Source organism: Carlito syrichta, unplaced genomic scaffold (assembly GCF_000164805.1).
Source record: "Carlito syrichta isolate Samal-C Ts95f unplaced genomic scaffold, Tarsius_syrichta-2.0.1 Scaffold314713, whole genome shotgun sequence".
Taxonomy (NCBI): domain Eukaryota; kingdom Metazoa; phylum Chordata; class Mammalia; order Primates; family Tarsiidae; genus Carlito; species Carlito syrichta.
In genome coordinates, this window is record NW_007258809.1 from 1,058,542 (window position 1) to 1,085,999 (window position 27,458).

Consider the following 27,458-nt stretch of genomic DNA (forward strand, 5'->3'; position numbering starts at 1 on the left):
CAGCCTCGACCTGCTGGGCTCCGGCGATCTTTCTGCCTCAGCTTTCCAAGTAGCCAGAATTACAGGCGTGCGCTACCACGCCTGGCTGATTTTTCTTTTTTTTTGATTTATTGTAGAGATGAGGTCTCACTGCCCAGGCGGGTCTCGAACCCTTGGGTTCAGACAATCCACTCACCTCAGCCTCCCAAAGGCACGGGATTACAGGCTGAGCCACCGAGCCCGGCTATATTTCTGTATTGTATTATCTATATCTTCCCACTAGAATGGAATGCCCACGAGCGCAGGGTTCTGTCTGTTTTGTGAGCTGCTGTGTTCCCAGTGTGCAGATTGGCATTTGGAAATAGTGAATGCTCTGTGTGTGTTTTGCTTTGTTTTTGTTGGTTGGTTTGTTTGTTTGTTTTGAGTTGGAGTCTCACTCTGTCACCCAGACTGGAGTACAGTGACTGCTCCCGGCCACTGTAGCCTTGACCTGCTGGGCTCTGGTGATCCTTCCACGACTCAGCCTTCCAAGTAGCTGGAACTACAGGGGTGTGCTACCACGCCCTGCTAATTTTTGATTTATTGTAGAGATGAGGTCTCGCCAAGTTGCCCAGGCAGGTCTCGAACCCACGGGCTCAGGCAATCCACTCACCTCGGCCTTCCAAAGTGCTGGGATTACAGGCTGAGCCACCAAACCCGGCTGTTTTTGGTTTTTGTGTGTGTGTGTGTCAGATTCTCACTCTGTCGCCCAGGCTGGAGTATAGTAGCATGATCATGGCTCACTGCAACCTCAACCTTCTGGGTTCAGGTGATCCTCTGGCCTCAGTAGCCTGAGTGACTAGGACTACATGCTTGCGCCTCCATGCCCTGCTAATGTTCTTATTTTTTGTAGAGACGAGGTCTTGTTATGTTTCCTAGGCCGTTCTTGAACTCCTGTGCTCAAGTGATCCTTCTGCCTTGGCCTCCCAAAGTGCTAGATTATAGGGAGCCACTGCACCCAGCCTTTGTTTTTCTTATTGAAAGTGTGAGCTGTCATGAAAAGTGAATGAAAGCTCCAGCTCAGATGTGAAGTGTCTGCATCTGAATTTAGATTCTACCACTTACTAGCTGGGACAACTTCATAACTTCTCTAAGCCCGTTTTCTCATTTGTAAAGTGCTAATCACACTAAAAGGATAAGTACAACACCTACTTTATAGAGCTGTAATAAAGAATAAAGGAGAAAGTGTGTTTAAGTCCTTGGCACAGTGTCCTGGAAAGAGTGAATTACTTTTCATGCTCTCAGTCATCACTCAGAAAGAAAAAATGCCAGGGCAAGAGCCTCGTAACTCCTCGGGCAGTGCTGGTGGTGCTGGGTGTTACCACTGCTCCTTCCTCTACCCCTCACCACCGCCACAACTCCGAGGTAGCTGAAGTCAATGCTTGATCCCTTTCTTGAGTCTCTGCATCCCTTCCCCACCTCATTCCATCTCTTCTCTGTTCCACTATGAGGGCCCTCATTTCTGCTGAGATGCTGAGTTCACGTCCAGGGGTCACCTCAGCCCAGCTGAGGGGGAATTTGCACCCAAGAGTGGATGTGCCACATGAGGCAGCCTCACCCTGGAGGTTCCTACCTGTGTTCGTTTCACTTCCTCCTTAACCCCCCAGTAGCACTACCCTGGGCATCTCTCAACAGAGGAATTAAACAAAGACTTGATGCCAACTTGGTCAACCCTAGCACTTAATGAATTCCCATGAGTCTACTCAGGAAGCGTGGCTGGTGGTCTTTCTCATGGCTCTGACCAGCCTCTGGCCTCCTTGCTGATCTGTGAATGCCCCAGGCAGGACCCTGCCTCAGCATTCTGCATTTTGGCTCTTCCTCATTTCTTTGAGAATCTTGACTGAATGTCACCCCACCCCTAGTGAGCCTTTTATGGCCACTCTCCTAAAAATTGTAACCCAACTCACAACACTGCTCTCCTGATGTTTCTCCATAGCATCACTCACTGACATGCACATATTTTATTCCTTTATTATATTGGCTATATCTTCCCACTAGAATGGAATGCCCTCTGTCACACGATGCCCTCACACTTGGTTCCCTTTGGCTGTGAACAGCTGCCCTGATGTGGGCATTATTCATTTGCTTTATCTAATAAAATACTTCTCATTCCACTGGCATAGGTCTAGACCTCTACATAGTAGAAGGAACAAATCCTGGATTCATTTACCAGATTGAGGCTTTCGATCCAGAAGATACAAGTCGGAACATACCCCTCAGTGTAAGTGTCCTTGTTACACTGAAGACGTGCTTGTCTACTTTGGCTTTGACGTAGGAGCCTTGTGTCCCAGGTCCCAGCAGGGTGGGTTTGGGCAGTGGCAGTTGGGGGAATATGCTGTCTACTTCCAAAGCACAGAGTATAGGGGATGGTTGGATGGGTAAAAGGTTCTGGAGATGGACACCCCAGATTGGATTTGTGGCTTTGTGAAGTCTCAGATGAGTTCTTAACCTATGTGACCCCCCAATGTCTTCATCTGTAAAACAGGAAAAATGAAAGTATCTACCATGGTAGGGGTATTGTGAGTATTTGATAGATAATACATGTAAAGCCACTTAGGTGTCTGATCCTCCCAAGAGCGGAGGACAGTACCAAGGCTCTGGGGCAGGTGAGAGTCCCAGACAGTAGTTTTTGTGCCAATGCCACTCTCAGGTCAAAGAAGGGGCAGTTGGCCACTCCCTTCCACCATGTCCAGGGCCACATGTGAGTTTTTCCTTTAACCTGGTGAATTTCATGTCTATAATCGCTTTCTCATGTGCCGACAACCTTCTCTGACTGTGTTGAGTTCAGGTTGTAGCATCCCCCAGCCACAGCAAGACCCATGCCCTGGACACCCCAGGTTGCCCCAAAGAGGCGTCCTAGTGCCAATGCCTCCAAGCGGTGGTGACAGACCATCTGCTGCCTGCTTGGTGGATGCGACCCGGTGATCCTTGTATATTACACAGTACTGATTTCAGAGAATTTAAGCCTTAGCCTATTTAATGCTGGTTTTAAACCTTTGTCATTTGAAATACATGTGTATGTTGGGGGATGGGAGGGAGGAGCCAGGTGGATCAGCTCAGAGCCTCCTCCTCCAGCTTGACCTCTTCATTCAGAGACTCTTGATGAAAATCATCTTTTTATATCTTTCTCCGGAAATGAATTCTGTTTTAAATTGGAATAAACTTTGTTCCTAAAAAAAATTATAAATCACTTAGGGTAGTGCTGGGCATATCAAAACTGCTCAACATTTTAAAAATCTAAGCCGATAGAAAACCACCTACATTATTTAAAAGTAAGCATAAAACCTACACCCCAAAGCCAGGCATTAGCATGTCTTTCTCAAGAAATGAAGCCAAGCTGCTTGGAAGCAAGTTCAGAGAATCATCGGTGTCCCAGGAATTCTAGGTGGTGGAATAAGAGGTTGGGTCCTGGAGAGTCGCTCCGGTTCAGTCTGAAACAACGATGTCTCTTTTCTCCCTCTTAATCCGTTTCCTTAACGGAGCTAACCAATGGGGCCATTGTAACTGCTTATCCTGAGGCAAAACCTCTCAGCTTGACCCTGGCCATGAAGTCCTCAGCTTCTAGCTCTGCCCACCAGTCTGTTCCATGCACACACCGCAGCTGGGCAGCCCACGTAGGAGAGAAAATAAACGAAGTGAATTCCACCCGACTAGCCTTGGAGCAGGCAGCACTCTTGCCAGCCCTGCCTTCCAGAGGAGAGAATCCTTGAAATATGACACTTGGGGAATTGATAAACACCAGGAGGCTGTTTCTACTGTTTGCTGCATGATTTGCAGCTTCAGCTGGGCTACTTTTTCTAACAGGATGAAACAAGCCTTGGGAATAAATTCCAGGACCAGTATATATAGTCTACAAGGTCTGAAACAAAGCTGTTTTAAGATTATTGGATTCAACTTAAAGTAAGGGAATAGTCTATTTTTTATTAGAATATGATACTTCTGTGCAAAAAAAAAAATCATTCATTAACTCATTCATTCAAGTTTTAGTCAGGTCAGTATTTTCATGAATGAATGAATGAATATGCAAACACTTAATGAGGGTCTACAATGTGCTAAGAACAAAAATAATAGAGATTTATTTATTTATTTATTGGGTTAGGGTCTCACTCTGTCACCCAGACTGGAGTGCAGTGGCACGATTATGGCTCACCAAAGCCTCCAATTCCTCACCTCACCGCAGCCTCGAACTTCTGAGCTCAGGCAATGCTTTTGTTTCAGCCTCTCGAGTAGCTAGGACTACAGGCATGTGCAGCCAAGCCCGGCTAAATTTTTGGATTTTTTTTTTTTTTGGTGGAGATGAAGTTTTGCTATGTTGCTCAGGCTGGTCTTGAACTCCTGGGCTCAGGCGATCCTCTTGCCTCAGTACTCCAAAGTGCTGGGATTACAGGCGTGAGCTGCCATGCCTGACTAATAAGTGCTTTAAATGCATAATTGTAGCTGGGCTCAGTGGCTCAGCCTGTAATCCCGCGCCTTTGGGAGGCTGAGGTGAGTGGATTGCCTGAGCCCGCAGGTTTGAGACCCGCCTGGGCAGGCGAGACCTCATCTCTACAATAAATCAAAAAATTAGCTGGGCATGGTAGCACATGCCTGTAATTCCGGCTACTTGGAAGGCTGAGGCGGAAGGATCACCGGAGCCCAGCAGGTCGAGGCTGCGGTGGCTGGGAGCGGCCACTGCACTCCAGTCTGGGCGACAGAGTGAGACTTCAACTCAAAAAAAAAAAAATGCATAATTGTTAGTAACATACTTGTTATATCAGTTAGGGATGTGTTTGCAAATAAAGAAAGTGTAACCCAATGGTGGACATGGGATTTTCTTTTTCTTCCATAATAAGGAGTCTAGAGGCAGGCAGGCAGGCAGTTCAGCACCAAGGCAGATGTTACATCAGGAACCTGGGCTCTTCCTATGTTGCTCCTCTTCCATCCAAAGCACGTTTTTTGGCTTTGTCCTCTTTTTCTCACCTCATGATTGCAAGAAGGCTGCTGTCCTTCCAGTCTTTGCCTCTGAGTTCCATGCAGGAAGAAGAAAGAAACAAGAAAGGGTAACAGAATAAAGGGGGCAGGCCCAATCTATCCTCTTTTTGGCAGGAAAACAAAAACTCTCTTGGAAGCCCTACATAGAGGACTTCTGCTATATCTCATTGGCCAGAATTGTGCCCTATGGTAACTATTGTTTGATGGCGACCAAGGGAAAAGGGATTCTGGATGGAGATTAGGTCAACAACCCAAAGTATAGGACCTTATTGATGTATATTTAGTTCATTTCAACATTTACCAAGAATTTACTATGTGCCAGGTATTCTATTAGACATTTTAGACGCAGAGATGAGTAGGACACATGGATTTCAAGAAGTTTGTGTGGAACTAACAGCTATACAGAGAGTCAATAGCCAGTCTACAGAAATGCATGTAGGGGAGAAAAAGTAATTATCTTTTCCTTACTTGTTGCAGGCTTTCAGCTGACCACCTGTAACAAAAGACAGATTAACAAGAGAAAAGCATAACAAAAGTATTTAACCAAAGTTTCATGTTACATAGGAGACCTCAGAAATGAAGACCCAAAGACCCAGGGAAAAACTGTATTGTTATGCTTAGGCTTGATGAAGAATGGGCAGTCTTGTAGACGTGTGTTTGGAAAACAGGGGGGTTTGACCTAATGGTAATAAACTGGGGGAACTTGGCAAGGCTTGTTTGTTCAGATTCTTCTTGGTCTCCGAGCATAGGGCAGGATCCCTCTGGATTGAGGATCTTAAGAAATCCTCTGAGGTGAGGAAGGTCAGAGAATTCCTTTATGATAATGCTTCAGGGATGAAAGTTGGGAGAGAGTGACCCTCTTGCCTCTGAGGTTTTCTCAATTGCCAAGGCGCCATATTTGGGAGTGCTGTATTCTTCTCTCCAACACATACATACACTCAGTAATTATAATTCGGTATGATCATTACTGTAAAGTTTACACATGATGCAATAAGGGTAAAGTGGAAGGAATCTCAGTTGTGAAGACAATTAAATTTCCATGTTTAATATACCTCTCCAAATTATGCAGCTGGACTAAGGTCACAGCCCCTTTAAAAACACCTCGCAGCTCTAGTTGTTAGTCTGTAAGATGAAGGGAAACAGCCCGGGTAAAAAGCAACTGAGGCAGGAGGTGCTCCCTTGGAAAAAATGGAGTGCCATCAAAAGGGTTCTCAGCGCAGCTGCAGGGGCTTGGAACCAGCGGCTGCAACTGTGACTTCTGCAGTGAGTTGAGTTGTTTGAGGAGGGCGTCCTCAAAGTGGCCGCAGAAAGTATTAATGAAGTATTTAACACCTGTGCTGGAACTAACAGCTGTACAGAAAGTCAACAGCCTGCAGGAGCAGTGAGCATCATCTGGAAGGAATGTTTCCCAGATGAGAAAACAGTAATAACAATTTGGACATCACGTATTATGGCCTTTGTACTTAGACATTTTATTCTGGGCGCTTAGGGGTCCTGAGCAGGGATAAATGACATACTTTACTCTGTAAAAGCAGAAAGGAGAGGGATTACTGTGCTACTGACCAAGCCTGTGCTTCTCAACCTTGGCTGTAAATTGAAACCACTGAGGGGAACTTCAAAGATCACAGCCGGTAGCCCCATCCCCTGGGAATCTGATGAGATTGACTTTGGGTGTGGCTCAGGCATCAGAACTGTAAAGCCCCCGGAGTTCCAATGCATGGCCAGGGTTGAGAATTGCTGCTTTAAGACACTGTCTTCCAAATGTTCCAAGTGCTTCTCTTGAAGTTTCTATGAGTCTACGTTGAGTCTGGAGATCTGTATACAAGAGGAGGACCCAAAAAACCCTAGAATTTATTTATAAAAAATTGTGTATTTTTATTGCATGTTTAAACTTCAAAGGACTCTCCATTTGGTGCACTATACCTATTGAGACGCTTTTCCCACTGCCCAAAACAGTTTCTGAACTTGTCAATTTTCATGCCCTTTAGTGCTTCTGCTGTTTCTTGTTTCACCTCTTTCACATGGGCAAAGCGTTTCCCTTTGAGGACTTTTTCATCTGGGGAAACAAAAAAAAGCCACTCGGGGCAAGATCAGGTGAATAGGGAGGTTGGGGCAAGGAGGGGCATGCTGTTTTGGGTCAAAAACTGCTGATCACTCAGAGCAGTGTGGGCTGATGCACTTGTAAATCTCCCATCACGAAATGGGCAAAGGTGCCGAAAATCTCTAAGAAAAATTCATTGAAGCCTGACGCAGCCTCTCATAACAAGACTAGCTGGTACACTGATGCTGGTGGATTCCTAGAACACTTACCTATAGGGGAAGCCTGTACTACAAGAGGCCTGCCCTCCAAGTGATAATTCTGGTTTTTTTTGGCGTCCTACTTTGTATTTGCCAAATACCCCTAGTGATCCGTCTGGTCAGAAAGGCTGGGAACACTGGTTTGGGAGTGTTTTTCAGTGTTTCAGACATTAGAGAACATACTTAGGTTGCTTTAGGAAATGTAAATTTCTGGACCCTGCATGAGAATGCTGAGTTAGAACACAAACTTCCCCGGGTGGTTCTGATGTGCACTTCACTTCAAGAACCCTCAACGGAACAAACAAGGACGGATTTTAATAAAACACCAGAGCACAAGCCTGAAGCAAGCTAGGCTTGGCTTATGCCTGTCATCTTAACCTGGTAGGCTCCAGGGTCATCGGGCTGGTGGCAGCAACTGGAGGATGAAGAATGGATTTAAAAAATAGGTCTAGGACACATTCTGAAATCCCAGCTCCTTTACGATGACAAATCTTATAACCCTTCTCCAGCTTAATCAAGTGAAACTGTGTCACAGACAATGTAAGATAAGGGCTAACTCAGAAACCACTGGTATATGCTCCCTTCTTTTTAGAGAAATTTAAAAAGCGTGTGGTGGTACTTTGTTCGAACCAGCACTGTCCAGGAGAGCTATAATGCAAGCCAGAAATGAACACTGCAGGTGTAATTCTAAATGTTCTAGTGGCCACGTTGAAAGTAAAACAAGTCAAATGAAATTAATTTTAATATAGTTTGTGTAACTCAGTTTATCCAGAATAGTGTCATTTTAACATAAAATCAGACTAGGCGCGGTGACTTACGCCTATAATCCCACCACTTTGGGAGGCTGAGGCGAGAGGATTGCCTGAGCTCAGGGGTTCTAGACCAGTCTGGGTAACTTGGCGAGACCTTGTCTCTACAATAAATCAAAAAATTAGCCGGGCGTGGTAGCTTGCACCTGTAGTTCCAACTATGTGGAAGGCGAAGGCAGAAGGATCACCTGAGCCCAGCAGGTCGTGGCTGCAGTGGCCATGAGTGTGCCACTGCACTTCTGCCTGGGTGACAGAGTGAGACTCCAACTTAAAAATATGTATATATATATAAGTAATCAACATAAAATGAGTCATGAGCTACTTCACATTCTTGTTTTCATAACAAGTCTTCAAGCTCTGTGTGTATTTTACACTTATAGCTCATCTCCATTCCATCCAGTCACATTTCAGTGCTCAGCAGTCACACGAACACAAGGCTAGTGGCTACTGTATTGGCCAGGCATTTAATCTTGCATTAGTTGTCCCTCCCTGGGTGCCTTCCGTGTTGGGATGGAGATGCAGGTATAGCCAGGGCTCAGAGGTGTGTGTCAGTCATCAATCGGGGACTCACAACAAAATGGAGAGACAGGTGATCTGCTCTTGCACAATTCTGTTTACGGGCATTTCTTCTCTGGGTGCTCCCCCAACCCTTCTCCACGTCCTGAAGGAGGCTCGTTGAGACCAGCCCCCTCACATCCAACCCCCATACGCCTGCTTTCCTCCTCTGCTCGGAAATGGCCACGGTGACTGCAGCAGGAGCCTCCTTGGAGACTCCAAGGACGTTAATCAGTTTCTCAGCTGGAGGCAAAATGATCTAGTGCAGCAATTCCTCCATTAAGGGGCTTTCTCTTGGCCCTTCCATTGAGGAAGGGCTTTTGCATAAAATGAAACGTGCTTTGTCTTTGCCAGAGCAGACAAAGGATCGCAGGAAAAGAGCAATAACCAAGCTACTAGCTGGGCTTCTGGGAGGGCAGTAGGGGCCACTGCCCTCTCTCAGCCTTCCTCTTGCTTGTGGCTGTGCGAAGTGCCAGAGGGTGGTGCCTTTGCGTCTTCCTGGGAACAAAGTGGCTGTCCTATGCTGAACCTGGCCCTATCAAGGGTTCTGGCAGGATGGGACTTTCCAGGCCCAATGAGTAACCCCTTATTTCTGGATGAGGAAGGGAACTGAGGTCTTCACCTGAGCCAGGTAACTCCAGTGAGAACCGAGATCTTTTGACCCACCCCCTGCTCATCCCCTTCTACCCTGTTCTGGCAAGTTCTGCCATTGGTGTCCCACCCCTTTCTTTCCTGAATGACAGCACCCCTGCCCCCACCACACCCCCACATATCCCACTCATTCAGTTCTCCTGGCATCTGCCTGCTAACTCAGGAGAATCAATCTGAAGTCTTAGCAAAAGCCATTCTACTCCCGGTTCTCGGTTAGCTGCTCATAAAAGGAAAAAGCAATGGTGCTGGACAATTCCCACTCCAAATACGTGGCCACTGCTGGCTGTTCATAATTGGGAGAGACACTCAAATAGAAGGAATCATTGTCGTTGAGATTAGCGAAGCCTGAGTCTTGCAGCTCAGGACCTGGACTGATTATGGAAAAAGAATGACAGAATGTGAGGGGATAGGATCTGCAGTTTTCTCAGCCAAGGATTACATTATTAATGGCATTTTGCATTTGTCAATGTCTCTTCTTAAAAACATTCAAGTAGTTGCCTATAACCCACTTAACTCATTTTCAGAACAATGCAGCACAAGTAGGAGCTCGGTTAAGGGCTTGCAGTGGGTCGGGGTTTTGATTTATACGGTAGTTTTTCATTCTCCCAGGCCATCTTCTCCCCCTTACTCCTCCACCTCCCACCTCTCAGCTGAGATGGGGGTGGAATGGGGGAAACAGAGGCTTTTACAAAATATTCTGCTTGAGGTAAAAAATATAACTGGAATGTGACATCGCATTTGTAACTTGTCATGGTCATGTGTGCTGTTGGCCCTGTGGGGAAAGTTTGGGGCCATGTAGCACTCGGTGGCTTGTAGAGTCATCGGCACTCCCTGGACTTGGGAAGAATAAGGGTCCTTCCCTCCCTCTGGAAACTTGACCAGGGGTAGCCTCGAAGTTGACTGCTCTATTCTACAGAAGACAAGGTGCTGAATTCCTGTTGCTTGTTTCCAGGCAGGCCCAAAAGCAATGGTTGGCTGCAAAACCGGCACAGGTTGAATCATTGGCCTGTGACTCCAACTGCAGTTGGGGAGCCTCCCAGGAGGCAGGGTGCCCTCCTCACCCTCCAGGGAGCCTGGCATTTCAGGAAACTGGGCCAACTCCCTCTCTCTTTTCTTTCTCCCTACACCAACAGCACAATAAAAGGTGAATGGGACAGGAAGGATGGGGTTCTTGTCTTCCAAACGGAAGCTTTTGTGTCCAAGAACAAGCCTGTGAAGGGGCTGCAAATAACCAGTGAAACCTTGGGTGGTGGAAAAGGAATATTCCCAGCAGGGAAACCAGAGAGCTTGTCTGACAAGCATTTGTTCACTGAATTGATCTGATTACTCAGGACTTTTCTTAATCAGTGCTGGGGCAGAGAGGGGCTGCAGTTGCTTTTCATTCTATTTAATTTCTGTTTTTCAAGAATGAATATCAAGGGAGCAGCTTTGATTAAACAAGCCTTTAAAAGGGAGGAGAAAATGCCAGGTTTTACAGAGAGCCTTGCCGAGTCGCTGGCAGATGGCCACATGACACAATTTTTTTTTTTTTTTTTGAGTTGGAGTCTCACTCTGTCGCCCAAACTGGAGTGCATTGGCTGCTCCCGGCCACCACAGCCTCCATCTGGTGGGCTCCAGTGATCCTTCCACCTCAACCTTCCAAGTAGCTGGAACTACAAGTGTGAGCTACCATACCCAGCTAATTTTTGATTTATTGTAGAGATGAGGTCTCGCCAAGTTGCCCAGGCGGGCCTCAAACCCGCGGGCTCAGGCAGTCCACTCATCCCAGCCTCCCAAAGCGCTGGGATTACAGGCTGAGCCACCGAGCCCGGCTGATACAATATTTTTAGTCTATGGATATTATCTTCTTTCTAAGTACAAAACTGCTATTCCCATTAACACAGCTCGTAGGTTCAGGGGGAAAAAATTAGCCTGGTGCTGAAAGAAAAAAAATCAAGATTCCAGGAAATAGCCTCTTAACAGAAATTTAAAAGAAAATTCTCATGTCCCTAATTCTGCAATTCTCTTCAAGCTTTCTGTCTGCTGCGGGGTTTTTCTTTTTTCCTTTTCTGCACAAGTGGCTGAGACTATACGCCCAAATGGAGATTTCATAGCCAAGTCTAGCATTAACATTCAACAGATTTTTAAAAAATGTTTGGTTGGGAGGCTGAGGTGAGTGGATTGCCTAAGCCCGTGGGTTCGAGACCCACCTGGGCAACTTGGCAAGACCTCATCTCTACAATAAATCAAAAATTAGCTGGGCGTGGTAGCACGCGCCTGTAGTTCCAGCTACTCGGAAGGCTGAGGCAGAAGGATCGCCGGAGCCCAGCAAGTCGAGGCTGCGGTGGTCGGGAGCGGCCACTGCACTCCAGTCTGGGCGACGGAGTGAGACTCCAATTCAAAAAAAAAAAAAAAAAGTTTGGCATGATGGTTTTTTGATGTTACTGCCTTTTTGTTCTAAGATTTTTTTTTTTTTAAGGTGGGAATGTTGGTCTCACTTAGATGGGGAATGAGCAAGAGGAAAACCTCAATATTCAAGGTTTAATGAATATTTATTGAGCATCTATTATGTGCCAACCACTGAGTATACAGCAATGAATAAAATGGATCTTCCCTTGAGGATCTTACATTCTAGCAGGACAGTACTTAACATTTATTAAAGGCTTGCCATGTGCCAGGCACAGTTCTAGCACTTTCTATGATAACTCTGCAGGAGGGGGTGCCCTATTATTATTACTTTGCACAAGCTCACACTGCTAGATAGTGGTGAACCAGGATTCACATCCAGGTAGTCTGTCTCCAAGGCCACCAGACTTAATTCACCACCCTAATTCGTGATGCATATATCCCAGATGGATCTGAGAGTCCTTCTTCCTCTGCTCCATCCTAACCTGATTATCCCTCTTGGTGCACACATCTCCTTAGTCTGTTACCTCAGGCCATAGGCTTTTGGAGGGCAGGCCCTGTCTGTTGTCATCTCCATATTCAGTACTCACAGTGCTTGTGATCAACCAGACTGTAAGAATCTTACAGTGCTTGTGACCAACCAGAATTGAGGCCGCATCTGCTAGAGCATTTCAAAAACACCTGTGGAAAATGTTTCCGATTCAGGTGCATATAGTAAATGCTCTCTATGGATCTCTAAAACTCTGTCATTCCATGACATCCAGCTTGGGACTCTGGTTTATGAATACAAGGGGGGACCCAACAAACCTGGGTTTTATTTATTAAAAATTGTGTATTTATTCTTACATGTTTAAACTTCAGTTACCCTCAAAGTTCTCTCTGTTTGATACAACACACCTATAGAGATCCTTTTCCCACTGCTCAAAACAGTCTTTGAACTCCTCAATTTTGATGCTTCGGTGCTTCTGCTGTTTTTTTTTGTTTGTTTGTTTCACCTCTTCCACAGGCAAAATGTTCCCTTTGAGGACGTTTTTCATCTGGGGAAACAAAAAAAGTCGGTCAGGGCAAGATCAGGTGAATAGGGAGGGTGGGGCCTGGGGGTTATGCTGGTTTTTGGTCAAAAACTGCCGAACACTCAGTGCAGTGTGGGCAGGTGCACTCGTAATTCACCCATCATGAAATGAACAAATGCATTGAAAGATCTCCAAAAAAAATTCACTGAAGCCAAATGCAGCCTCTCACAACAATGCTAGCTGGTAGACTAATGCCGATGGGTTCCTACCTAGCAGGAGAAGCCTGTACTACACTTACCTAGCAGGAGAAGCCTGTACTACAAGGGGTCTGTCCTCCAAAAGGTTAATTTTGTTTTGGGGGGGTGTTGCCCCCTCATATGTAAGGATTCTCTGTAGGAAAGTTTCTGCTCAAAGACACAGGACTACTCTCTGTGCCGGCAGGTGCAGGCCTAGACAACTGCTGTCCAGGCAGTGAACTGGGCAGTTGATGGGGAGCTTGGGATCTAAACACTATGCCTTGAGCGCTACCAAGGTGCTTATACAATGGGGGCTGGGAGAGGGGTACTCCGTGGCATTGCCCAAATATATTCTCTTAAAAATGGGTAGGAAACACCTAAATGACCAGCAAGAAAGATTTAGTAAAATAAAGCCCTGTAGTACAATGCTGTGTCATCATTAACTAGGCTGTAAAAGAAGATTTAAGAACACGAGTAAATGCTCAAGATATAAATGAAAAGAACCGATATTATAATTTTGATTAAACATCATCTCAATTTTTTGGAGGGTATAAATTTGCCCAGAAAAGAACAGAAGGTTATTCATCAAGAGGATGAGATTTTTATATTTCATTACATTTTTACACTTTTCTGTCTTTCCCAGTTTTTGTATAAAAATATATTTGTTACAACTAGAAAACCATTATTGAATAATAAACAGAAAGTGAACTTTAAAAAAAGATTTTAAAACCTCACATGGGCCCCCAAGGAGAACTTAAATCTATTTTCTGTGCACACTCTTTCCTTGTACTGGGAGCACAGCAGCGATCACAACACAGCAAATCGCTGGGTCGGAAGCCTTGGCAGGTGTTTCCTTTGATTCTAGACTTCAGGGGCTGTGGCACTGGTTGCAAAACCTTCACTGATTATCAGATCCAGAGATCTAAGGCCTTGAGGATACGACATCCCCTGTCCTAGCAGGAAATAATGAACCCTTCTAACCTTAAAGTCCTTTGGAACAAATGGCTATAAACATGTATGGGGTGGACTCAAAAAAATGGAATTATTTTTTGGAGGGTGGGCCCTGTGTAGTACAGTCTTCCCCAGCTAGATGAGCGTTCTAAGAACCCATCAGCATCTGTGTACCAACTAGCATTGATGTGAGAGGCTGTGTTTGGCCTCAGTGAAATTTTTTTGGAGATTCAACGTATTTGCCCATTTCATAATGGGTGATTTACGAGTGTACCTGCTCACACTGTGCTGAGTGTTCAACAGTTTTTGACCAAAACTGGCATGGCCCCTGTGCCCCACCCTCCCTATTCATCCATTTTTGCCTCAGCTGATTTTCTTTGTTTCCTTGGGTAAAAAAAAGTCCTCAAAGGGAAACGTTTTGCTGATGTGGAAGAGGTGAAACAAACAAACAAAAAAACCAGCAGAAGCACTAAAAGGCATCAAAATCGACGAGTTCAAAACTGTTTTGAGCAGTGAAAAAAGTATCTCGATAGGTATATTGCATCAAAGGGAGAGTCCTTTGAAGTTAATGAAGTTTAAACATGTAAGAATAAATACAGGCCGGGCTCGGTGGCTCAGCCTGTAATCCCACTCTTTGGTAGCCTAAGGTGAGTGAATTGCCTGAGCCCGCGGGTTCGAGACCCGCCTGGCCAATTTGGCGAGACCTCATCTCTACAATAAATCAAAAAATTAGCTGGGCATGGTAGCATGTTCCTGTAGTTCCAGCTACTTGGAAGGCTGAGGCAGAAGGATTGCTGGAGCCCAGCAGGTAGAGCCTGCGGTGGCCGGGAGCGTGCCACTGCACTCCAGTCTGGGCGACAGAGTGAGACTCCAACTCAAAAATAAATAAATAAATACATACATTGGAAGGTTGAGGCAGAAGGATCACCTGAGCCTAGCAAGTTGAAGCTGCAGTGGCAGTGAGCGTGCCACTGCACTCCAGCCTGGGTGACAGAGTGAGACTCCAACTCACAAAATAGATAAATACACAATTTTTAATAGATAAATTTTGCCTTTTGGGGAGGTCCCCCCTCTAAGTCTCTAGCGTTGCTGTGGCCTTTCATATTTTACAGTGTGCATTCTCATTTAATCCTCACAATAATGTGAAGGAGCAATTGGTCATGTCATCCCTAAGGCAGGAGGGGACTCGTCCCAGATCGTGTGGTGAAGGCCAGAACTTGGACCCAGCTCTTCTGATCCAGGGCCTTCCCCTGCTTCCTTGACTCCTTCATGGGAGCAAGAATGCAATCTTGATGAGCACTGGAGGGCAGCACAGACACGGTCCTCCTATGGACTGGTTTTTAGTGGGCTACACACATAAATCTGTCTGTTCTAGTCAGACCAAGTGGTTCTGGGTGGAGCATGATTAAGAAGGCTGGACTGGACATTGGGAGCCGAGGACGACAAAGACTTTCAACTACCCCAAAATGCAGTAAGGACTTTATTGGTGGCCACATATCGGGAATTAGATTTTAAAACAGCTCTTATACATCCCCAAATCGGGTTCCAACCTGGACTCTAAGCCCTGCTATGTTTCATCCTCAGCTCACACTTGTCCCTTGTTCCTTCTGTCATTTCAACAAATGATGCTTGAACACAATTTTAGACCCTCGTATATTGTATGTTATTTAAAATGTAGCCAGATCTTATCTACTTTGGTAAAGTGCTATTAGCTCATGCATGGTAGTTATGTTTAAACAGTGTTGGTTAAAGCCAAGACATAGAATCAAAGCCAGAAGTTGTCTGGAAGGAGAAGTGAGAATACAGCCACAGGGATAAGAGAACTGGACCAGAAGCAGAGCCTGCCTAGGCAGAGGCCTTTATATGAACTTCTCATAATTGAAGCAGGATCCAATGACCCGGGCTCAGAGTGTGGGCAATCAGGGCCGGAGGCTCAGACCAACAGATCCAGAAGTTTCTTGATTCAAGAGCAATGAAGTCCGAGAATGGCCTATTTGGACCTTATCCTGACGCATCAAGATTGTTCCATGGACTAAGAGTATGCAATGGTAACTAAATGGACACATTTTCTGGGGAAAGACGTATAGGTGTGCTGACTTAAATCTTTCCCTTTGTTTTTTTAGTATTTCCTGGTTTCTCCCTCAAAGAGCTTCAGAATGTCTGCTAATGGTACCCTCTTCTCCACAACAGAACTGGACTTTGAGGCAGGAAACAGCAGGTAGCCTTGCCAATGACCTTGCTTGCTGTACTGTTTCTCGGGGGGGCGACGGGACAGGAAGGATCAGTCACAGTGTCACCAGAGGGCAGCTGAGGTGCCCCCCCAAGTGATCTGCGGCCTCAACTGTGAGTTCGGAGAGCAACGAACCCCAGAAAGGACAGGGAATAAGGGAGTTGTGTCTTTCTCGTCCAAAGCCTCTGTGTCCAGAGAATGAGAACCGCAATGTGGGAGGATTGCTCAGACCCGCAACCAGTTTGGGAGAGGCAGCCATCCAAGCAAAGAGGCTAATGAGCATGAAAGCAGCAGGGTGGGGTGATCAAGCCACTGAGGAAAGGCCAGACCTTGAGGGTGAAGACACTTAGACCTTGGGGTGAACCAGGTGGAGCTCCAGGCTCTGCACTAGGTGTAGACACTAGGGCTCGTCACGTGAGACATGGGCACCTCGTTTCCTCCCGTGGGTGTGACACGCACTTCCCAGGGATATTGTGAGAAATGCTGAGATAGAGTGTGCCACGTGGCTGGCTCGAGCAGATGCCTGCCCATGAGACGCTGCAGTGAATAACCCCTGCAGAATAAGAAACGACCCAGTGAGTTCGGAGAAGGGCGGACTCAGCGGGACGACGACTGCAGGAGCATTATGATTATGGATTAGGTGGCCAGAAAGTGGGCAGGCTCTTTTCTTGCCCCTCCTACCCTGTTTTCCCCCATTGCATTTTGACATAGTGCCAGTGAAGCCTGATTTTCTCATCTGCAATGTTTCCCTGACAGTTTCCATTTCATTGTGGAAGTGAGGGACAGCGGAGGCCTCAAAGCCTCCACAGCACTCCGGGTGAACATTGTGAACCTCAACGATGAAATCCCTCGCTTCACCAGGTAGGCCGAAGGCACACAGGACCTGGGCCTCTGGCACCATCCTCTTTGGGCAGCCTAGTTGCCTCCCAATACATCTGGTGCAAGACAGAGAGATGCCCTTTGCTTTGTCCTAGAGGAGACATAAGAGGCATGAGGGCTTCAGTGCCCTTTCTCTGGGCCTCTGGACTGCTGTTTTCCACATTTACTGCCCATGCTTCCCGCACATCCACATTCATGTGTATCACAGGATGGTGAATGTGGTGGAGAACTGGGGGCAGAACACGCCCAGGTGCGAGCCTTACCATGTGCACATGTAGAAGGTACTTTTATAATAACAGGCTCCACATTAATAATAGCAGAATCCAGGCTAGGTGCTGTGGCTCATGTCATCCCAGCACTTTGGGAGGCTGAGATAGAGTGAGAAGTGCCGAGATAGAGTGTGCTACACGTGAGAGCACTTTGGGAGGCTGAGGCAGGAGGATTGATTGAGCCCAGGCGTTCAAGGCCAACCTGGGCAGTATAGCAAGCCCTCATCTCTATATAAATAAAAAACAAATAAACAAACAAATAAATAAAATAATAGCAGGATCCTAGAGCACATATCAACAGTCATGATTCCACAAAACCCACTCTTTTTTTGAGGTGGAGTCTCACTCTGTCACCCAGACTGGAGTGCAGTGGCCGCTCCCGGCCACCCCAGCATCGAACTGCTGGGCTCCGGCGATCCTTCCGCCTCAGCCTTCTAAGTAGCCAGAACTACAGGCACATGCTACCACGCCCGGGTAATTTTTTATTTACTGTAGAGACAAGGTTTCGCCAAGTTGCCCGAGCAGGTCTCGAACCCCTGGGCTCAGGCAATCCACTCACCTCGGCCTCCCAAAGTGCTGGGATTACAAGCTGAGCCACCAAGCCTGGCCAAAGAGGACACTTTTAAGGTGTCCTCTTCCCACCGAGGAGAGGTCTGTTTTCATGGTGCCTACCTGCTGCTGTCTGTGCTAAAGTTTTTTCCTGCCATGCTGAATCTAGAAAAGAGATCTGGCCGTGTCTGGCATCTCCTGTGTCCAGCAGAGGTGAGGAAGGTCAAAGCATCTGGTGGGGGGCAGTTTGTGGAAATGTGCCTGGCCCTATCCCAGGCACAAAAGAGAGATCCTAGTCTCTTGTAGGTAGGGATTTAGGAGGAGAAGATGGGATTCTGAGCTAGCAGATGGCACACCAGACAGCCTGGCTCATGGGTTACAGAGCCTCTGTCTGTCCCAGTCCCTGAGATGGGCATAGGCACAGGCACAAGGAAAATAGCAAAGTCACCTGCTCGGGGGTTACCTGCACTCATGGCTATAAATAGAGTCAGCACAAGATACTCCACCAGCAAAAATCCATGAGGCCCCAGAGCTAGGTAGAGCACTTGCAAAAGTGTCCCAGGATTGGGAGGTATTAAGGTCACCCCACCTGCAGCTAACCCGGTGCCATTTGGCAGACATATCAACGAAACTGTGAAACTTCTGCATATTATCATAGTCTCTTCAGTCTGGTTGCAGGTGTCAATGTGGAGGGAAGAGCAGCAGATGAACTCCCATGTGATGTCTCCCATCAGCACCTGCAGTCATGTTAGGCGCTGAAGGGGAGTACTGTGCGTTTCTGCTGGTGGGTGGCTCCAAGAGCACAGTCCAGACAGTTTATTAATAGTTGTGACATCCCAGTCCGGACTCAGGCTCAGGAATTGGCCCACACAGCTCTGAGGGTTCACCAGGAACCCCCAGAGGAAGGTGATAGCTGTGGGGCTGGGGCAATTGCCTGCTGTCCCCACATGCCCAGGCTGTGAGGAGGGGAAGCAAGTTAAAAGAGAGGGAAAAATAATAAGTTCTCCCCAGGCACAGAACTTGTAAACCGTCTGTTTCGGACTACATCCTCCAAAATACAGCAGTTGACTTCAGCAGGGAGACAACATGACCCACAGCAGGGAGACAACATGATTAGGGGGACTCCTGGAGATCAGCCTGGAATTCCCTGGTCCTCATTCTTGGTTTCAGCGAGGAACCTAATAGCCTCTATCCCGAGGCAGAGAGCATGATCCGTGTGATCACCTAATTTTTTTTGTTTTTGTTTTTTTTCCCTCTGTGTTACATCTTTGGAGATAGCTTTTTATTTTTAATCAGTGGGCTTTATTTCAGTGTTACACAGATGGTGGTGAGGCTGAGTTTGTGAGAGCCTCACTCCAAATGGAGGACTGTGGGCAGGGAGGCTGTCCCTTGCCTTGGCCTAGGCTGTCAATGAGCGCCCACCTTACCCTTCAGCTAGCCACAGGCCAGGTGCTGACTTTGGGGACTTTCGTGTCTCCCTTGAATATCATCCTTTCCCCCAAATCAGTGCTAACACTTGCCACAAATTATTTAATTCAGGACTAACACAATTCAACCCTTGAACAGACTCAGGTCTATTGAACCTGAGTGTGAAAGAGAAATGTAAAATGTAGAACCAGCCCTTCTGTCTTGGCTATTTGTTAAACTCCTGCAATGAGAATAACCAAAACGAGTCCTGATTCTGTGGTTGAAATTGTCCCCCCACTTTATCCCTGGGTGGTGTCACTCTTTCCGTGTGTACAGTGCAACTCTTTTTGCAAAGCACATATTTTTAGGAGGTGGCAGGTAGGCCTTTCTCTCCCCCTTCCCATTTCTTTTGTATTTGCTCTCAGTCCTTTTCCTCCTGGTGCCTGGAGTTGCTATGCACACCTGAGGCACACACTTTGGCATCACTCTACTTTGCCTATTCCTGGGTCCTTCAGTGGGTAGCATTGCAGATTTTCTGAGAAGGGGTATGTCAGGTAAGTGGGAGGATTACCGGGTCTGCTCCAGTGGAACACTGGCTGGGGAGAGGCCTGGAGCACTAAGGTGACCTTGGATGCACAAGATGGCCCTACTTGAACAATGGAGTATGCCTACAGGAGACTACCTCACAAAGGAGGTGGGAGAAGCCAGTGTCCAGGCAGGAGAGGGACCGGGGTGAGAGCCTGGTTCCCACCTTTGCCCACCTCTCACTCTAAATAGAGGCTCCCTCCCTACTTCTCCTTTCTCTGGTCCTACCTACCTTCTAGGGGTGGTGAGGTGGCACTGCAGAAACCTTCTGAGCTCACAAAATGAATGCAGTCACTTAAATGTGAAATATAGTGTGCCTTTCTTAAAGATCCCACATGGGAAAAACCTCAACTTGAGAAACAGGGAAATTAGAGGTGACTGTTTACCCCGCTGAAATGATTTTCCCTCAGCAGAAGGACTTCTTGCAGAGTTATTTTAAACAAGCCTCCCTTAGTGCATTCAAAATTGCTTCATTTACCCAAAGTGTAAGTTAGTTAAGACTCCCAACCTATCTGTCTTATGACTGGTCTGTTCTAAAGGATTTGAGGCTGAGGAAGAGGGGTATGTTGGTGATTTGGGTTATCCTGTAAGAAGTCACGCATCTTATAAGGAGGAGGGCAGCGATCTGACCTGGTCTTCTGCCAGAGATTTATTTTTCAATTCAGAGAGCTGACATCATGATTAATGCAACTTAGAAAGAAGGTACAAGAGTTCTGTGCATACATTCTGTGCCCTTGGGCAAAAAAGGAAGGAAGAATGGAAGGAAGGAAGGAAGGGAGGGAGGGAGGGAAATAAAGGAAAGAAAGCGGCGGGGTGAGGGGGAGACAAAAGAGAGAGAAGTAATAAAAAGCAAGCAAAGGCACTAGAAAGTAGAGACTCTTCTGGCAGCAGCCATGGGATGGGAGTTGGAATAATGGAGGAACATGTAGTTCTAGACATAATATCCAGATGGATTTTACAAAAAATAAAAAGATCTTTTGCACAAAAATTGGGAGAACAAGAGAAGATAGCTAGATAGGCCAACCATTCTTATTTTAAAAGATAATGCCATGGCTGATCCAGAATGGCATCAGGCAGGTGTCTACAGAGTCAAAGACTGTGGCCCATGTAAGTTGTTACAATGACAGCGTGGTACTTTCTTCACATCCGCAGGGATGTGATCTTTGGGAATGCAGAAGCCAGTCACCCTGCCTTTCAGCTGCTGTGCTCTCCCTCTGAGCATGTTGATGCAACTTAAACAGCTCTGCGCTATATTTAGCACTAACCAAAATACCCACCGCCCAGACTCCACCCTCCCATGCCCCTGAAAACGAGCTGTGTCTGCTGTATTTCTGTTCCAGCGCAAGGCGAGTGTACATGATTCCAGAGGAGCTAAGTCCAGGAACCATTGTGGCCAATATCACAGCTGAGGATCCCGATGGCGGCGGTTTCCCCAGTGACCTCCTCTACAGCCTCACTACTGTTAGCAACTATTTCATGATAAATCAGCGTAAGCCACACACATTCATCCTTAAGCACATCCTCTAGCTCAAACATTTGGATCGTTTTACAATACAGTCGTCCCTTGGTATCCATGGGGATTCGTTCTAAAACCCTGTGTGGATACCAAAATCCACGGATGCTCAGGTCCCTTATTTAAAGTGGCATAATATTTACACATAACCTATGCACTTTGTATACTTTAAATCAGCTCTAGATTACTTATAATGCCTAAGACAATGTAAGTGCAATGTAAATAGTTGTTATACTGTATTGTTCAGGGAATAATGACAAGGGAAAAAATCTGTATGTTCAGTATAGATGCACCCAACCCTTTTTTCCTCCAAATATTTTCAATCCTCAGTTGATTGAGTTTAAGGATATGGAACCCACAGATGCAGAGGGCACATCTTTCTGTCCAAGGAATCATTAGTTACTAGTTTAATAGATGTATTAAAAGCAGCTGGCACATGGGGTTGATAACTATCACCTTTCACCTTTGTGGGGGCAAAGAGATGTCTTTTCTTACCCCTTGTTAGGTTCATGGCTGAGCCACCTGTAACAGCAACAAAAAAGAGTAATAAGACCGGGTGCAGTGGCTAATGGTTGTAATTCCAGCACTTTGAGAAGCTGAGGTGGGAGGATGGCTTGAGTACAGGAGTTAGAGACTAGCCTGGGTAACATAGCAAGACCTTTTTCCTACAAAAACAAAAATTAAAAAATTAGCTCTGCATGGTTGTGCGCCTGTAGTCCTGGCTACTCGGGATGCTGAGGGGGAAAGATCACTTGAGCTCCAGTTTCAGACTGAGATGAGCTGTGATTTTACTACAGAGTGAGACCTCTAACTGAAAAAAAAAAAAAAGAATAACAAGAGAAAACCATACAAATTTATTTAGTATAAGTTTTATGTGACACAGGAGGCTTCAGAAATGAAGACACAATAAAACAGGAAACCTGTGTATTTTTATGCTAAGTTTGAGGAAGTGAATTATTATGAAGTATGCTTGGAGGACAAAGGGTATTATGCGCTAATGATAATGAACTTGGGGAACTTAGCAAGGCCTGTTTCTTCAGATTCTTTTTGGCATCTCTGTGTCTTCCAGAATGAGAATGTTCCTTTCCTCCAGGTATAGATAGGGTACCTCTGGAATGAAGGTCTTATGACTGCTTCAAAGGAAAGTCAGAGAATTCTTTTATGGCCTGCTTCAGGGAAGAAGGGCAGGAGACAGTCAGAGAGAACTTCCTGCTTCTGTTGTTTTCTCAAATGTCAAGGTGACATTTATTGAGGTCATGTATCCTGAGTCCCATCACCTTTGAGTAAGGTGGATATGTAAGGATGGAGGGGCCGCCTATCCTGAGGTACCCTGATGTCTTCTGAAGACAGTATCTGTATCAGCACTGTCCAACAGAAACAGAATGAAGACACATATGTACTTTCAATGTCTCTAGTAGTCACACTTTTAAAAAGTAAAAAGAAACAGGAGAAATTGATTTGAATTAGGCATTTAATTTAATCCAACATATCTAAAACATTGCCATTTCAACATGCAATCAATACACAAAAGCTATTCGTGAGGTATTTTACATTATTATTATTATTACTAGGAACCAAGTCTTGGAAGTTAATTGTATATTTTACACTTACAGTACATCTCAGTTTGGACAGGCCCCATCTCAAGTCCTAAATAATTACATGTGGCTAGTGGTCAACATGTTGAATAGTGTCACTCTAGATCCATTTGTGGGTTTCTGGGAGTTATTTTTCCATCTGAGTATCTCAGTGTTTCTCCTCTTCTCTGCAGTTTTACAGTCATCTTTTTTGGGGGGTCTTAGTACACATCAGGCATTATGCAAATGATTCAGGTACTCAATAGGACAATCTAATGAGCGACCACAATCCATACTTCATAGTTGAGGAAAGCGAGGTTTAAGGAGAGACTTGGAGAGGTTAAATGACTCAGGGTCTCACAGTCCAAAGATGTGAAGCTGAGAAACCAACCAAAGTCACTTGACTCTGGGATCTGTCCTCTCAACCACTGTCCCACACCCATAAATCCCAATCACATAACCAAAAGGACTTCACTTTACATTATGATTTCATGGAGATCAGCCTTGGACAGTCCCAGAAAGGCAATATTTTATGGGCTCCATAGGTTTTTGGGCAAAGGACATCCGTTCCCAAAAGGGACAGGCAAAGGCAATATCGTGCTGTCTCTGAAGACTTCCCAGTGCCCCATCACTGAGGACACTACTCCACGGATAGTGTAGGGATGGACAACTATGATTAGGAATTCTGTTCACTCTAGTACTACAAAATTAAACTTTTTTTTTTTTTTTTTTGAGTTGGAATCTCACTCTGTCGCCCAGACTGGAGTGCAGTGGCCGCTCCCGGCCACTGCAGCCTCGACCTGCTGGGCACCGGCGATCCTTTCACCTCAGCCTTCCGAGTAGCCAGAACTACAGGCATGCGCTACTACGCCCAGCTGATTTTTTGATTTATTGTAGAGATGAGGTCTCGCTGCCCAGGCGGGTCTCGAACCCGCGGGCTCAGGCAATCCACTCACCTCAGCCTCCCAAAGGCACGGGATTACAGGCTGAGCCACCAAACCCGGCTCAAAATTAAACTTTTAATAGGTACAGTGGGGATTTTAAAGCATATTTATTAAGACTTTTTGGTTGCAAGTAACAGAAACTATGGCAAGCCAAACTAAGCAAGAGAAAAAAAAAGGTAGAGATATCTGTCGGCTTACCCTTTCTAAGGGTATCTCCTTAGAAAGAGTAAGATGATCAGGTGATCAGAGTGTGATCTGCTCCAGGGACCTTAGCAGCTAGAGTTCTGGCCTTTTATCTGTAGCTCCACTATTAACCTGACTGATTCCCCAATGTGTATCTCAGTTATAAATTTCCCAACAAGAGAACCCAGTGGAGTCAGCCATCCACCAATCCAGTCAACTACGGAAAGGGCTGCTGCCAGGACCCCAACCATGAAGTTTGATGTGAAAAATTATCAAAGGGGTCAGGCCAGATACCCCAATAAATGTCTAACACAGGCACTCCCCTCATGCAGGTTTTCAAAAAAATGTATAGAGGATACTCTGTGTAAAGCAGTTCTCATAGGAGAATGATCTTTTCCAATTTCATCCAGGTTTTCATATTCCTTTACTCACCACATCTCTTCTTCGAAGGGTCACATTCTAACCTTTGCCTTCTTAGTGACTGGTACAATCCAAGTTGCCCGGAGGATAGACCGAGATGCAGGTGAATTAAGACAAAATCCCACAATTTCTCTGGAAGTTTTGGTGAAGGATAGACCCTACGGGGGTCAAGAGAATCGTATCCAGATAACCTTCATTGTGGAAGACATCAATGACAACCCTGCTACATGCAGAAAGTTCACCTTCAGGTATCCATGCTTTGAAACTTGTGCTGGTCCATTTTACCTCTTTGGTGGCCCTCGGCTTCTCTGGTATGTTCTGAGGAGGAATTGAAGAATGATGGGCATTTGGGGAAATGGCTTACTAAAAAAAGCAGATCGAAACTGTCTGATTTTGTTGATAGGCTTTCTTTTTATCATCCTTTTTTCTTCCCTCTCTTTCGTTTGCTTTCCTCTTCATTATCTCCCTTCTCCAGTTTCTCACTCTGTGAAGAATTATTTTTTATTTTGCTCCCTTCTATAACCTGCTCATCTCTGTTGGTGAAAAGTACCGCGGGGACTTGTTAGGCCTCTCTGGACTGTGTCTTTTCTTTATTTATTGCCACTGGTGGCAAGACGGTGCTGTTAGTTAGCAGTTATAATAGATGCTTAAGACTTAGGATCAGTAAATAGGAACTCCCAGAGAAACACACCACCAGGAAGACGAATAAATCAAACCAAGTACTTATGTAAAACAAAACAAAGCATCCAATGCTCCTTACACAACTTAATTGCGTATAAACAAAAGGCAACCGACAGGGAAAAAGCAGAGATACAAGTGGGATACGAGTTATTTTGTATATTTTGACCCATTCTTTGTCTCACATTCTATTCACCATTATTTAAAAATAAACTCCCTTGTGATTCTGGGTTAATATGCCCTTTGAAAACAGTACTGTCTTTCTACTGTTTTGTCAAAACGCCATGTGATTAGTAATTTCCCGAATTAACCTCATCTTGGAGGTTTCATACCAGCCAGGCTCTAGTTTCTTGAGAGTCTGAAGAGGGCTCTCTGGGGGGCTGGGTGCAGGGGCCACCTCAGCTGTGACCCTTGCCAAGAGAGGGCCCTGCCTCTGGAACAAGACTGAAGGCCAGGGCAGGTCTCAGTTTCAGATGTCCTCATGGGGAAAGTCATCTGAGTTATCTTTGCCTGGCTTTGCAAGTTTTCTCCAGGTGACTTTGGACACAGACCCAGTACAGGCCAAGGACAAAGGACCCTAGACAAAAACTGTCTAGGTTGAGCAATAGAAATAGAAATTCCTTTATATGTTTATGAATGCCTCCTCCCAAATGACATGCCCATTATAATGCTAGAGCATCAGTATGGCCTTGGGGTTTGACGTTGTCCAGTTAAATTCTGTTCTGGACACATTCTTGATCTGTCCCTTCAAATCCAGTCTCCACCCTGCTCCCCACACCCAGAGGCCCACCTCTAGAAATCAACTGGCTCCCCTTGCCTTGCGGCTTTCGGTTGGTCAATGGGAAGCCCTGAAAAGAGGGAGACAGTAAGGCCAGAGTATTTATGCCCACCCTTTCAGTCAGCAGGATGCTTCCTTCCCCACCTCCCCCTGCTCCCCACCACTGGCCTCCTGAAGGTCTAGTCCCCAGAAGGAAACCTTCTGTCACAGCACTCTCTGTCCCTGGTTTCAGAATGCCTTTCTCCTTGGGCTCCCCTGGGCCTAGAGGTGGTAAGGGTGCTCCACTCTTACTAACCCTAAGGCACTGCGCCATCCTCTGAGGCTTTCATATACCCTGCAAGCACCAGCATAATAGTCCTTTTGCTAAATAGTCCTTTTGCTTCTAGAATTATCCTAACTTGCCATTTGCTTCCTGCTGAGACCCTGATAAAATCAGTCACAATATAGAGCATCATTATAGGTTCCTACTCCAATCCAAGCATCCCTGCACTTCAGGATCTGTTAGATGGGTGGGGATGGTTGCCATGGGTAGTTAGGAGGTGACTTGCACACCATGACATATGTGGCATGCATAAATTGAACCTATCCTCTGTTGAGAGCTGTTTGGGCCCTGGGAATGGAGTGGAGATGATTTGCAGAGTCATACTTATATACTTTCTTTGAAAATCCAAATCTGCACTGGCATGCTTGGGTGGTCCCAGTGCACCCTGGGAAACCCCTCCTCTCTGGTCCCGCCCTCCTCTGCCCTCCTGCTCATCTTTGTTCCCCTTCCCTGAGAGGTGGGGATGAGAGGAAGTGAGAACCCTGGGTATCAAGGCCTACAGAGGGTTGTGCTGCCTCCTTGTCCATTTTTTCCCTTCCATGCATATTTGTTTAATTGCATACTTGGCTTCCTGCAGCCTACAGTCTCCTGAGGTGTGTGAGGAGAGTTTGCAGAATATGTTCCATATTAGCTGGGGAAATCACAATTCGAATAGCCAACACTGTCCAGGCAAGCCTGTACAGAGTCCTGCTCTTGATAATCTCTCCGAATTAACCTCGAAGGCCAAGTCGGTAACTGGACTAACTGTATTTATGAATGAAGATTCTAGACAACGCTCAGTCCCTTCTCTGGGCCTTACCGGCAAGAGTAACGCTCAGCCGCCCTGGAAAAGCCAAGATGTGGGGAGGAGCCACCAAAGGGCTCCCCCACGCCCAGGCCCGCAGCCGGGAGGTGGTAGTCTTCCCTCCAAAAGCCCAGCCGGTGCATCCCACGGCCCATCTGTCTACTGGGCGGGTGCATGGGGGCTGAGAAGCCCGACTCTGCATCACCTGCCATCCACCCAGCCTCAATACCGTCTCCGTTGCAACCGTGTTAAGGCCAAGCACACGAGCCCGTCAAAGCAGAACAAAACGACACTGGAAATGGTGCTTCCGGTCTCTAACACTCGACTACTGGAGTCTTGGGCGCAGTCCCTGCTGTGGTTTTGTGAAAGCAGGTGGAAGGGTGGGTGTGATGGGCGCCAGCACCCAGAGAGAGCAGCCGGGTGGTGGAGGACGCGAGCTGTCCCCCCCCACCCCAG

General features: G+C 46.2%; 1 protein-coding gene across 1 annotated transcript in view; it reads left to right on the forward strand.

The window, feature by feature from the left end:
- Positions 1-27,458, forward strand: part of CDHR3 (cadherin related family member 3) — a 90,665-nt gene that overhangs the window by 18,337 nt on the left and 44,870 nt on the right. Inside the window, exons 4-8 of the mRNA XM_021719450.1 lie at positions 2,142-2,239; positions 16,011-16,105; positions 16,874-16,978; positions 21,147-21,295; positions 24,499-24,688. Of these exons, the coding sequence (XP_021575125.1) occupies positions 2,142-2,239; positions 16,011-16,105; positions 16,874-16,978; positions 21,147-21,295; positions 24,499-24,688 (637 nt within the window). The remainder of the gene's footprint in view (positions 1-2,141; positions 2,240-16,010; positions 16,106-16,873; positions 16,979-21,146; positions 21,296-24,498; positions 24,689-27,458) is intronic.